This window comes from Triticum urartu, chromosome 2, assembly GCF_003073215.2.
Source record: "Triticum urartu cultivar G1812 chromosome 2, Tu2.1, whole genome shotgun sequence".
In the NCBI taxonomy this organism is placed as follows: Eukaryota; Viridiplantae; Streptophyta; class Magnoliopsida; order Poales; family Poaceae; genus Triticum; species Triticum urartu.
The window spans coordinates 674,120,483-674,134,636 of NC_053023.1; the positions used below are offsets into that span (position 1 = coordinate 674,120,483).

General features: G+C 48.6%; 1 protein-coding gene across 1 annotated transcript; it reads left to right on the forward strand.

Moving 5' to 3' along the window:
• Positions 1–10,229: 10,229 nt before the first annotated feature.
• On the forward strand, positions 10,230–12,330 carry LOC125539645 (protein RGF1 INDUCIBLE TRANSCRIPTION FACTOR 1-like). The gene is made up of 4 exons (XM_048703145.1): positions 10,230–10,495; positions 10,611–10,811; positions 11,127–11,342; positions 11,498–12,330. The coding sequence occupies exons 1-4, from the start codon at positions 10,433–10,435 to the stop codon at positions 11,756–11,758; spliced, it is 741 nt and encodes a 246-aa protein (XP_048559102.1). The 5' UTR covers positions 10,230–10,432; the 3' UTR covers positions 11,759–12,330.
• Positions 12,331–14,154: the final 1,824 nt, after the last annotated feature.

Sequence of the window (14,154 nt, forward strand, 5' to 3'; positions counted from 1 at the left end):
CAACGTATGTTGTTATGCGGTCTGACCGATAAAGATCTTCGTAGAATATGTGGGAGCCAATATGAGCATCCAGGTTCTGCTATTGGTTATTGACCGGAGACATGTCTCGGTCATGTCTACATAGTTCTCGAACCCATAGGGTCTGCACGCTTAAAGTTTCGGTGACAATTGTATTATGAGTTTATGTGATTTGATGTACCGAAGGTAGTTCGGAGTCCCGGATGAGATCGGGGACATGACGAGGACTCTCAAAATGGTCGAGACATAAAGATTGATATATTGGACGACTATATTCGGACATCAGAAAGGTTACGAGTGATTCGGGTATTTTCGGGGGTACTGGGGAGTTACGGGAATACGAGGAAGAAGTAATGGGCCTCATGGGCCAAGTGGTGGAAGAAAGGAGGCAGGGCGCGCGGCCCCCTAGCCCAAACCGAATTGGACTAGGGGGCCGGCCCCCCTTTCCTCCTTTTCCTCCTTCTCCTTCCTTCTCCTTCTCCTCCTTCCTTTCCTCCTCCTAGTAGGAGTAGGAAAGGGGAGTCCTACTCCTACTAGGAGGAGGACTCCTCCTCCTGGCGCGCCCATAGAGGGCCGGCCGGCCTCCCCCCTTGCTCCTTTATATACAGGGGCAGGGGGGCACCTCTAGACACACAAGTTGATCAAGTTGATCGTCTCTTAGCCGTGTGCGGTGCCCCCTTCCACCATATTCCACCTCGGTCATATCGTAGCGGTGCTTAGGCGAAGACCTGCGTCGGTAGAACATCATCACCGTCATCACGCCGTCGTGCTGACGAAACTCTCCCTCAACACTCGGCTGGAATGGAGCTCGAGGGACGTCACCGAGTTGAACGTGTGCAGAACTCGGAGGTGCCGTACGTTCGGTACTTGGATCGGTCGGATCGGGAATACGTACGACTACTTCCTCTACGTTGTGTCAACGCTTCCGTTGCCGGTCTACAAGGGTACGTAGACAACACTCTCCCCTCTCGTTGCTATGCATCAATATGATCTTGCGTGTGCGTAGGAAAATTTTGAAATTACTACGTTCCCCAACAGTGGCATCCGAGCCTGGTTTTATGCGTAGATGTCATATGCACGAGTAGAACACAAGTGAGTTGTGGGTGATATAAGTCATACTGCTTACCAGCATGTCATACTTTGGTTCAGCGGTATTGTTGGATGAAGCGGCCCGGACCGACATTACGCGTACGCTTACGCGAGACTGGTTCTACTGACGTGCTTTGCACACAGGTGGCTGGCGGGTGTCAGTTTCTCCAACTTTAGTTGAACCGAGTATGGCTACGCCCGGTTCTTGAGAAGGTTAAAACAGCACCAACTTGACAAACTATCGTTGTGGTTTTGATGCGTAGGTAAGAACGGTTCTTGCTAAGCCTGTAGCAGCCACGTAAAACTTGCAACAACAAAGTAGAGGACGTCTAACTTGTTTTTGCAGGGCATGTTGTGATGTGATATGGTCAAGACGTGATGAGATATAAGTTGTTGTATGAGATGATCATGTTTTGTTGAAGTTATCGGCAACTGGCAAAAGCCTTATGGTTGTCTCTCTATTGCATAAGATGCAAGCGCCAAATAATTGCTTTAATTAATCGCTATGCGATAGCAATAGTTGCAAAAGCAATAGTTGGCGAGACGACCATGTGATGACACATTGATATAGATCAAGATGATGGAGATCATGGTGTCATGCCGGTGACGATGGAGATCATGACGATGCTTTGGAGATGGAGATCAAAGGCACAAGATGATGATGGCCATATCATGTCACATATTTTGATTGCATGTGATGTTTATCTTTTATACATCTTATTTTGCTTAGTTCGACAGTAGCTTCATAAGATGATTTCTCACTAATTATCAAGGTACAAGTGTTCTCCCTGAGTATGCACCATTGCGAAAGTTCTTCGTGCTGAGACACCATGTGATGATCGGGTGTGATAGGCTCTACGTTCAAATACAACGGGTGCAGAACAGTTGCACATGCGGAATACTCAGGTTAAACTTGACGAGCCTAGCATATAACAGATATGGCCTCGGAACACGGAGACCGAAAGGTCGAGCGTGAATCATATAGTAGATATGATCAACATAGTGATGTTCACCATTGAAACTACTCCATCTCACGTGATGATCGGACATGGTTTAGTTGATTTGGATCACGTGATCACTTAGAAGATTAGAGGGATGTCTTTCTAAGTGGGAGTTCTTAAGTAATATGATTAATTGAACTTAAATTTATCATGAACTTAGTCCTGTTAGTATTAGCATATCTATGTTGTAGATCAATAGCTCGCGTTTAGCTCCCCTGTTTTATTTTTGATATGTTCCTAAAGAAAATTAAGTTGAAAGATGTTAGTAGCAATGATGCGGATTGGATCCGTGATCTGAGGATTATCCTCATTGCTGCACAAAAGAATTATGTCCTTAATGCACCGCTAGGTGACAGACCTATTGCAGGAGCAGATACAGACGTTATGAACGTTTCACTAGCTCAATATGATGACTACTTGATAGTTTAGTGCACCATGCTTAAATGGCTTAGAATCAGGACTTCAAAGACGTTTTGAATGTCATGGACCATATGAGATGTTCCAGGAGTTGAAGTTAATATTTCAAGCAAATACCCGAGTTGAGAGATATGAAGTCTCCAACAAGTTCTATAGCTAAAAGATTGAGGAGAATAGCTCAAGCAGTGAGCATGTGCTCAGATTGTCTGGGTACTACAATCGCTTGAATCAAGTGGGATTTAATCTTCCAGATAAGATAGTGATTGACAGAATTCTCTAGTCACCATCACCAAGTTAGTAGAACTTCGTGATGAACTATGATATGCAAGTAATAACGGAAACGATTCCCAAGCTCTTCGTAATGTTGAAATCAACGAAGGTAGAAATCAAGTAAAATATCAAGTGTTGATGGTAGACAAGACCACTAGTTTCAAGAAAAGGGCAAAGGGAAGAAGGGGAACTTCAAGAAGAATGGCAAGCAAGTTGCTGCTCAAGTGAAAAAGCCCAAGTCTGGTCCTAAGCCTGAGACTAAGTGCTTCTGCTGCAAAGGGACTGGTCACTAGAAGCGGAACTACCCCAAGTAATTGGCGGATAAGAAGGATGGCAAAGTAAACATAGGTATAATGGATATACATGTTATTGATGTGTACTTTACTAGTGTTTATAGCAACCCCTCAGTATTTGATACTAGTTCAGTTGCTAAGAACAGTAACTCGAAACGGGAGTTGCAGAATAAACAGAGACTAGTTAAGGGTGAAGTGACGATGTGTATTGGAAATGGTTCCAAGATTGATATGATCATCATCGCACACTCCCTATACTTTCGGGATTAGTGTTGAACCTAAATAAGTGTTATTTGGTGTTTGCGTTGAGCATGAATATGAATTGATCATGTTTATTGCAATACGGTTATCCATTTTAAGTAAGAGAATAAATTATTGTTCTGTTTACATGAATAAAACCTTCTATGGTTATACACCCAATGAAAATGGTTTGTTGGATCTCGATCGTGGTGATACACATTTTTATAATATTGAAGACAAAAGATGCAAAGTTAATAATGATAGTGCAACTTATTTGTGGCACTGCTGTTTAGGTCATATTGGTGTAAAGCGCATGAAGAAAATCCATGCTGATGGGCTTTTGGAATCACTTGATTATGAATCAGTTGATGCTTGCGAACCATGCCTCATGGGCAAGATGACTAAGACTCCGTTCTCCGGAACAATGTAGCAAGCAACAGATTTGTTGGAAATCATGCATACTGATGTATGTGGTCCGATGAATATTGAAGCTCGCGGCAGGTATCATTATTTTCTGATCTTCACATATGATTTGAGCATATATGAGTATATCTACTTGATGAAACACAAGTCTGAAACATTTGAAAAGTTCAAAGAATTTCAGAGTGAAGTGGAGAATCATCGTAACAAAATAAATTTTTTACGATATGATCGCAAAAGTAAAATATTTGAGTTACGAGTTTGGCCTTAAGTTAAAACAATGTGAAATAGTTTCACTACTCACGCCACCTGTAACACCACAGTGTAATGGTGTGTCCGAACGTTGTAACCGTGCTTTATTAGATATGGTGCGATCTATGATGTCTCTTACCGATTACCACTATCGTTTTGGGGTTATGCATTAGAGACAACTACATTCACGTTAAATAGGGCACCATCTAAATCCGTTGAGACGACACCGTATGAACCATGGTTTGGCGAGAAACCTAAGCTGTCATTTCTTAAAGTATGGGACTGCGATGCTTATGTGAAAAAGTTTCAACATGATAAGCTCGAACCCAAATCGGAGAAGTAAATCTTCATAGGATACCCAAAAGAAAATGTTGGGTACACCTTCTATCACAGACCCGAAGGCAAGATATTCATTGCTGAGAATGGATCCTTTCTAGAGAAGGAGTTTCTCTCGAAAGAAGTGAGTGGGAGGAAAGTAGAACTTGATGAGGTAACTGTACCTGCTCCCTTATTGGAAAGTAGTTCATCACAGAAATCTGTTCCTGTGACTACTACACCAATTAGTGAGGAAGCTAATGATGATGATCATGTAACTTCAGATCAAGTTACTACCGAACCTCATAGGTAAACCAGAGTGAGATCCGCACCAGAGTGGTACGGTAATCCTGTTCTGGAGGTCATGTTACTTGACCATGACGAACCTACGAACTATGAGGAAGCGATGATGAGCCCAGATTCCGCGAAATGGCTTGAGGCCATGAAATCTGAGATGGGATCCATGTATAAGAACAAAGTATGGACTTTGATTGACTTGCCCGTTGATTGGTGAGCCATTGAGATTAAATGGATCTTCAAGAGGAAGACGGACGCTGATAGTAGTGTTACTATCTACAAAGCTAGAATTGTCGCAAAAAGGTTTTCGACAAGTTCAAGGTGTTAATTACGATGAGAGTTTCTCACTCGTATCTATGCTTAAGTCTGTCCGAATCATGTTAGCAATTGCCGCATTTTATGAAATCTGGCAAATGGATAAACAACACTGCATTCCTTAATGGATTTATTAAAGAAGAGTTGTATATGATGCAACCAGAAGGTTTTGTCAATCCTAAAGGTACTAACAAAATATGCAAGCTCCAGCGATCCATCTATGGACTGGTGCAAGCATCTCGGAGTTGCAATATATGCTTTGATAAGTTGATCAAAGCATATAGTTTTATACAGACTTGCGGTGAAGCCTGTATTTACAAGAAAGTGAGTGCGAGCACTACAACATTTCTGATAAGTATATGTGAATGACATATTGTTGACCAGAGATAATGTAGAATTATTCTGCAAAGCATAAAGGATTGTTTGAAAGGAGTTTTTTAAAAGAAAGACCTCGGTGAAGCTGCTTACATATTGAGCATCAAGATCTATAGAGATAGATCAAGACGCTTGATAAGTTTTTCAATGAGTACATACATTGACAAGATTTTGAAGTACTTCAAAATGGAACAGTCAAAAAGGAGTTCCTGCCTGTGTTACAAGGTGTGAAGTTGAGTAAGACTCAAAACCCGACCACGGCAGAAGATAGAGAGAGAATGAAAGTCATTCCCTATGCCTCAGCCATAGGTTCTATAAAGTATGCCATGCTGTGTACCAGACCTATTGTATACCCTGCCCTGAGTTTGGCAAAGGAGTACAATAGTGATCTAGGAGTAGATCACTGGACATTGGTCAAAATTATCCTTAGTGGAATAAGGATATGTTTCTCGATTATGGAAGTGACAAAAGGTTCGTCGTAAAGGGTTACGTCGATGCAAATTTTGACACTGATCTAGATGACTCTAAATCTCAATCTGGATACATATTGAAAGTGGGAGCAATTAGCTAGAGTAGCTCTCTACAGAGCATTGTTGACATAGAAATTTGCAAAATACTTACGGGTATGAATGTGGCAGACCCGTTGACTAAACTTCTCTCACAAGCAAAACATGATCACACCTCAGTACTCTTTGGGTGTTAATCACATAGCAATGTGAACTAGATTATTGACTCTAGTAACCTCTTTGGGTGTTGGTCACATGTCGATGTGAACTATGGGTGTTAATCACATGGTGATGTGAACTATTGGTATTAAATCACATGGCGATGTGAACTAGATTATTGACTCTGGTGCAAGTGGGAGACTAAAGGAAATATGTCCTAGAGGCAATAATAAAGTTATTATTTATTTCCTTATATCATGATAAATGTTTATTATTCATGATAGAATTGTATTAACCGGAAACATAATACATGTGTGAATACGTAGTCAAACAGAGCGTCACTAGTATGCCTCTACTTGACTAGCTCGTTGAATCAAAGATGGTTAAGTTTCCTAGCCATAGACATGAGTTGTCATTTGATTAACAGGGTCACATCATTAGAGAATGATGTGATTGACTTGACCCATTCCGTTAGCATAGCACTTGATCGTTTAGTTTGTTGCTATTGCTTTCTTCATGACTTATACATGTTCCTATGACTATGAGATTATGCAACTCCCGTTACCGGAGGAACACTTTGTGTGCTACCAAACGTCACAATGTAACTGGGTGATTATAAAGGTGCTCTACAGGTGTCTCCAAAGGTACTTGTTGGGTTGGCGTATTTCGAGATTAGGATTTGTCACTCCGATTGTCGGAGAGGTATCTCTGGGCCCACTCGGTAATGCACATCACTATAAGCCTTGCAAGCATTGCAACTAATGAGTTAGTTGGCGGGATGATGTATTACGGAACGAGTAAAGAGACTTGCCGGTAACGAGATTGAACTAGGTATTGAGATACCGACGATCGAATCTCGGGCAAGTAACATACCGATGACAAAGGGAACAACGTATGTTGTTATGCGGTCTGACCGATAAAGATCTTCGTAGAATATGTGGGAGCCAATATGAGCATCCAGGTTCCGCTATTGGTTATTGACCGGAGACATGTCTCGGTCATGTCTACATAGTTCTCGAACCCGTAGGGTCCGCATGCTTAAAGTTTCGGTGACAATTGTATTATGAGTTTATGTGATTTGATGTACCGAAGGTAGTTCGGAGTCCCGGATGAGATCGGGGACATGACGAGGAGTCTCGAAATGGTCGAGACGTAAAGATCTATATATTGGACGACTATATTCGGACATCGGAAAGGTCCCGAGTGATTAGGGTATTTTCGGGGGTGCCGGGGAGTTATCGGAATACGAGGAAGAAGTAATGGGCCTCATGGGCCAAGTGGTGGAAGAAAGGAGGCAGGGCGCGCGGCCCCCCTAGCCCAAACCGAATTGGAATAGGGGGCCGGGCCCCCTTTCCTCCTTTTCCTCCTTCTCCTTCCTTCTCCTTCTCCTCCTTCCTTTCCTCCTCTTAGTAGGAGTGGGAAAGGGGAGTCCTACTCCTACTAGGAGGAGGACTCCTCCTCCTGGCGGCGCCCATAGAGGGCCGGCCGGCCTCCCCCCTTGCTCCTTTATATACAGGGGCAGGGGGCACCTCTAGACACACAAGTTGATCAAGTTGATCGTCTCTTAGCCGTGTGCAGTGCCCCTTCCACCATATTCCATCTCGATCATATCGTAGCGGTGCTTAGGCGAAGACCTGCGTCGGTAGAACATCATCACCGTCATCACGCCGTCGTGCTGACGAAACTCTCCCTCAACACTCGGCTGGATCGGAGCTCGAGGGACGTCACCGAGTTGAACGTGTGCAGAACTCGGAGGTGCCGTACGTTCGGTACTTGGATCGGTCAGATCGGAAAGACGTATGACTACTTCCTCTACGTTGTGTCAACGCTTCCGTTGCCGGTCTACGAGGGTACGTAGACAACACTCTCCCCTCTCGTTGCTATGCATCACCATGATCTTGCGTGTGCATAGGAAAATTTTGAAATTACTACGTTCCCCAACAGTAACCACACGCTACTGTTAATTAGCAGTAGCGCCTCATTTTAACCAGCGCTACTGATAATCCTTTGTGTATAAGGTTTTTCTTATTAGTGGTGTGTAGGTGCTGACGACGAGAGTTTGCTTGGTTCTCCTATTGGTTCGATAACCTTGGTTCTCACTAAGGAAAATACTTATCTCTACTGTACTGCATCACCCTCCTTTTTGGGGAAAACCCAATGCGGTTTACAAGTAGCAATGACGGTGGTGATGACGTTATCCCCTTCCGTGGTGAGAAGGATCCTCTCCTTCTCTTTGCCAAACCCTACTTCGGATGAACTTTGCAGGCTAGCGTTCTGCCTTCCGGATGAGTTTCTGGTGTCTATGGGCGTCTAATTAACGATCCGATTCGATGGGTGGAAATAGTTGATCTGGGGGCGGCGTGCCATACGACCACTCATACGAGCACTCGCGGTCGTATGGAACACCGTTTTCGCTCTGGAAGCGCGATGATGCATGTTCCTTTGGCCTCCTTGCTTGATTCTTTTATGGAAAATGATTATCACCTTAAATACATCATTCCACTACCATTTTCAAGGGTTTTCCCCATTAAATGATAATTTATCCAAAAGACGTCACCTAAGGGATTATCAACAAAAGAAGTGCATGAACGTGGTAAAATTGCACAAAGCCTGCCACGTAGGCAAAAAACACATAGTAAAACTATCACATAAATTGGACTCATCAGTGGACATGACCCGGAACCTCTTCCGGTCAATAGTTAACAGCCGGATCTCGACACCCTTATTAACTCCCGCATATTCATGAAGTTCTCGAGCGAACCTTTGTTTACGAATAACATTCCCTTTTGCTTCGCTATACGTTTACGAAACCCGAGGAGAGATTACCGGTATCCCCGTGATCAACTCCTTGATCACCATATCGGTTATCCTGGTTACCAGTTTCATTCTCTCTACTCTTGTCCATTTTCCGGTATCCCATGATCATAATCACAAGTGTCTGGCCAAATGATAATGGCACCGTAACATTGAGCTCCGGTACCCTCCTTTCTTGCGCAATGTCCAATCGGTGGATGACCCGATTAGCCACCCGCATCAGCAACTTCACGTTGCCAATCTTGCGCTGCCCCCACGCCTGTAGGTGAGCAGTAGTACTCCCCAACAAAGCATCTAGCCGCTTGTATGGATCCACAATCTCCGTTGTATTAAATGAAATAACAATATAAATTTTGCAAATATATGTATCTCCCTGATACTCCGTCGATTTGTAAATAGATCAGAGATGTATGCATGTTATTGGGTTGGTATTTTAAAAACATTGAGGTTTTAATTCAATCTCATTTTCAAGATTAAAGCATGATAAGATGATGGCATGATGCAATGATGAAGAAAAAATGAAACAGCATTTTCCTTGTAATTAGGGTACCACCCTGGGCTGCTACAATACACGCTCACATTCAGATTGTTCAGGATGTCCCAATCTTTTCTTAAACTTTGATTAGGGGAGAGAATTTTCCGCTCCTTTTCTTCCGGGAGAGGAGAAAACTCGGCCATGAATGCATGCACCGAGACCGGGTGCGCCCATATTACCTAAAGCATCTTTATTATATTCGCAACAGTGAGCTACGCCCGTGACAGCGTCCACTTCAGAATGCGAGAGCGAGCATCCGATCCCTCCCTCCTCCGTCCACTGGGTTCAACGCACCGGGGTGGACGGCATGGTGATTATTTTCCCTCCACCTTTGACAGGGTAGTGCTGTGCTAATGGCGTGGTTAGTGGTGGTAACTTTTCCGCGGAGAAAACGTGTCTCGGTGCTTCCCTCGGCACCTGTGCCCCCACTCCCCTAGCAGCCAAAATATGCACTCCCGTAGAGCGGCATTGGCGGAGCAAAGCCGAGTGACGAACCAGGAAAGAAGCCGCACGAAGCACCACGCACGCGTAAACAAAAACAAACCGAGCTGCAAGCATCGGCGAGGACACGTAGTCGGCCGGATTGTTATCGGATGGCAACGCGGCCCGACCCGACCCGCACCCGGCCACGCCCGACGTCAGTGCTGATGGCCTCTGCCCCGCACCGCCGCTGCCGCTGCCACCAATGGCCTGCCACAACTGTTGCACTTGCACCGGTGCGAGTCCCTCTCGACAGGACAACACGGCCGAGCCACCGGGAGGAGAGGGGAGGAGGGTCCGAAAGTCCAGGCCGGGTTGGCCGGCGACGCCACGGGACCCGGACCCGGGCGGGCGGGAGCGGATAAGCACGGGCGCTACGGAACAAACGCGCCCCTGAAAGCATCCTCCCCCTGCTGGTTTGGTTCACCACCACCATTGTCTACCCAGTGCTGTGACACTCGCGACCTTTCCCCCCTCCCGGTCTACAAAGACCGCCTCGGCTTTCCTCCGCCTCCACTTCTTCCCTCCAAAGCACCCCTCACCCTTTCTCCTCTTTCCCTCCCAAGCAAATCCTCGGCGCTCCCCTCGCATCCTCCTTCTTCCTCTGCCGCTTGCCGTGTTTGGTTCGGGACCGAAATGGCATTCCACGACGAGGCGCCGCTGCTGCTCAGGATCAACACCGCCAGAGGCGGCCACATGGTAGCCTCCAAATCCCTGCTTCCCCTGTTCGCCTTTTCTTCTCCGTGCGATTAAATGCTCTGCTGGTTGGTTTTATTGCTTGGTTCTCTGGCTAATGGCGGATGGAATGCGGCAGGGCGGAGGCGAGTGCGACGAGGCCGAGAACCAGCGGTGGCCGCCGTGGCTCAAGCCGCTGCTGGCGACCAGCTTCTTCGGGCAATGCAAGATGCACGCGGACGCCCACAAGTGCGAGTGCAACATGTACTGCCTCGACTGCGTCAACGGCGCGCTCTGCTCCCAGTGCCTCGCCTACCACCATGGCCACCACGCCATCCAGGTAACTACTAGAACTAGACCATTTCTTTCCTTCTCTTCTTCGCATTGGATTCATCTTCATCCGCGCCGGCCGGAGAAGAAGATGCTCCCTGTTTCGTTTCCGTTGAAGCGCACCAACGAAAGTCCCTCTCCGAGCTGCTAGATTTGCAGTTGGTGTTGTTGTGTCCTCCAGCCCCCCAACGGCCTCTCTTCCCCCACACGCATCCAAGAACCCGCCTAACTAACTTCCTTCTTGGAGCTGCCCCCTGCTCCATCTCATCTCATCCCTAGCTTCTCTCTGACGATTTTTGTTGGTATATTGTTCCATTGCTGGCAGATAAGGAGGTCCTCGTACCACGACGTGATCCGCGTGTCGGAGATCCAGAAGGTGCTGGACATCACCGGCGTGCAGACCTACATCATCAACAGCGCGCGCGTCGTCTTCCTCAACGAGCGCCCGCAGCCCAGGCCCGGCAAGGGCGTCACCAACACCTGCGACGTCTGCGAGCGCAGCCTCCTCGACACCTTCCGCTTCTGCTCCCTCGGATGCAAGGTACGTAGCTTCTTCCACTAATGGGTGGTGCTCTGCACCGCCGAGTCGGTCAACGCCTCTACTAGATTCGTTCAGTTCAGTTCAGCTCAGCTCGCCTGGACTGGGCGTGCTCTGGAGCGGCATTGTGATTTAACTGTTCTGGCGTGGACGCGCAGATCGTGGGCACCTCCGGCGAGTTCCGTGGCCGGAAGAGGCACGCCGGCGGCAAGAAGATGAAGCTGAAGCTGAAGAAGGCGGCGGCGTCGGACTCAGACGACTCGTCCACCATCACCAGCGGCGGGAGCGACAAGAGCAGCGTGGTACAGAGCTTCTCCCCGTCCACCCCGCCGGCCACCGCCAACAGCTACCGCTCCGCCAAGCGGCGCAAGGGCATCCCGCACCGGTCGCCCTTCGGCAGCCTCATCGTGGAGTTCTAGAGCAAGAGCATCGCATCGCCCGCCCCCGCCCACCTCCCTCGCCGGTACCCACTGTAGCATACACATCCATCCATACCTACCTACCTCTAGAGTTTTCCTGTTGCGTTCTGTTCTATACACCAAGGAGAAGGAGAAGGAGTCTAAGCAAAAAATAACGAGCCGCCATTGCCGCACCTCTGCGCTTCTGGACGAGGAGGCCGGTGCAACGCAATGCGGCATCTTACTACTACTTCGTCATAGTCACTACTACAAAAGCAGTTACTGTGCTGGTAACAGGAAGGAAGGGTTTGAGTGTTGTGTCTCCCCGGAACGGCGGGAGGTAGTAGCCGTAGTTTTTACTCTATGGTGGTAGCTAGCAGTCTACTAAGTTTTGCAACTTTCTTTCCTTATAGGCGCTGGTTGTTCTTAGGTGTGTTTGATATGGTAGATGTACATATATGTATACTATCACAGATGGGGAATGGTAGCGAGACTGGTGTTGATATTCGTCGTCCTGTAATAACGCTCAGAATGCTTGCTGCTCCTGACGGCCTTCTTCAATGTCACCACGCTTGTTTGCTTGCTTGCTTGAATTCCTCTTCTTCTTCTTCCTCTTGCCCGTTTCCTTCTATCATCAGTGAATGCTTGAATTGACTGCAATGCAGGGAGACCTGTGACTGTGAGCGCCTGAGAGGGTGCTGTGCCGGTGCTAGAAAAATCTCTGCGGATTTGGAGGAGACGGAGGCGAGGCAGTGGGAGCACTGTGGCACCGTCAGCTGCACGAAGCCGGCCGGCCTGCCGTTCGCCTAACTTGCTTGACCCGCCATCCATGAAAGCTGCCGGGCGATGCCGACGTTGTCGCCATCGTCGTCGCCGGACCGGTTCGCCCGTCCGTTGCGCCCCGCCCATACGGGAGAGCCAGGAACCCTCTGCCCGGCCCAACCCCCGCCCGCCATTCAACGCGGGCGGCAGGGCTGCCGCCCCTCTGTGTGCCCCCGTCTGTGGCAGTAGCAATGAATACGGCTGGATCGGCCGATCTAGGGTTGAGATGGGCCGTACGAAAATGCCAATGATGCTGTACTACGTGTACTGGCAGGGCCACGTGCTTCAAGCTCGGAGATACTATCTCGTCTCCCGTCTAGGGAAAGGTCGGTCTAGCAGGAGAGAGGACGGCGCCGGCCGGGGCGGATGCGGTGCATGCGGGCCGTCCGTTTTCTCTTGGCATGTGTGCGGCACGGCGCGCCACACGACGGCGGTGCGTGGGGCTCGCTCGCTCGCTCGCTCGCTCTGGATCTAGCTCCCGTACGTGTGGGCCACCCTCCTCGTCCCCGACCTAGATCGATCCAACGCTCTTGTTTCTCCACTGTACACAGGTGGTACAGGCGCTGGTCTATGGGCGAATCATGGCCGGAAGGGCGACCCTGGCCGTGCTGCGCCGTGGCGCATGCAGGCACGCACGCGCCGCGCACTCGCGGCGACGCCTGGGAAATTGAAAATGTGGCGATCCCGCCGCCCCACGCGTGCCTGACGTTGCCACTCCCGCCCACCACTCACCGATCACCGCCCCGCCGCGCGTGCCCGTAGCACGCACGCACGCACGCGCTCCGCCCCTCTCGTCTCGCCGGCGGTCCGTCCATGCGCGCCGTCCACAGCGGCGTGGGCTTGCCGGGCGTCTTCATCGGACGGCCGCTTTTTAGGGTAGCAAATCCAGTCGTCTGCGGCGGCGGCGGCGGCGGTCACCGTGGGGTTAGGTCAGGATCTGCGCTCGCACGCGCGGTCCACCCACGGGCGTGGATTGGGTCTGGATTCCTCTCTCACGCCCGGATATTTCTCGAGTTGCCATTGGCTTTTTCCACGGCGAAAGCAACATGGCCGCCGTCCTCGCTCCGTTTCTCTACCATACGAAACCGCTCGGCGCACGCGCGGCCTCGTACCGGATTCCCGTGACCTCGCCGCTGACACATGGACCCCAGGACGACGTTTACGTCCAGTGAAACGAGATTACTCACGCTTTTCCAAAGCAGCAACGAGTCATCGGCACACCACTGCCTGCCGGTGCTCATGTGTTCGACTGTTGTGAATGGTTTCAACCAGCTTTTGGGGGTGCATTTCCTCCTCCTTTACTACTTTGTGACGGGGCTGGATCGGCGAGCGAGTGAGTGGGTGGGTGGACTGCCGCCGGGGCTCACGGTCACCATTGCATCTGCATCGTGTGTGACAGTAGTATTATATATCCCCACATGAAGGCGAATAAAATCCAATATGAGTCTAGTTAGTGGCGACGGTCAGTTCAGTCCCACTCCTTGGTGGGCACGCCTCTTTCGATCAGATAAGTTCGGACGAAGACCCAACGACACGATTTCATCCATGATTCATCCACACGATTAACAATAACCAAGAAAAAAGGCGGTCGATCC

Excerpts from the sequence above, each read along its gene's own strand:
- LOC125539645 (XM_048703145.1), top strand. The coding sequence starts at position 10,433 with ATGGCATTCCACGACGAGGCGCCGCTGCTGCTCAGGATCAACACCGCC. Across the intron at positions 10,496-10,610 it reads CCGCCAGAGGCGGCCACATG|GGCGGAGGCGAGTGCGACGA; the intron begins GTAGCCTCCAAA and ends GGAATGCGGCAG. Across the intron at positions 10,812-11,126 it reads ATGGCCACCACGCCATCCAG|ATAAGGAGGTCCTCGTACCA; the intron begins GTAACTACTAGA and ends CATTGCTGGCAG.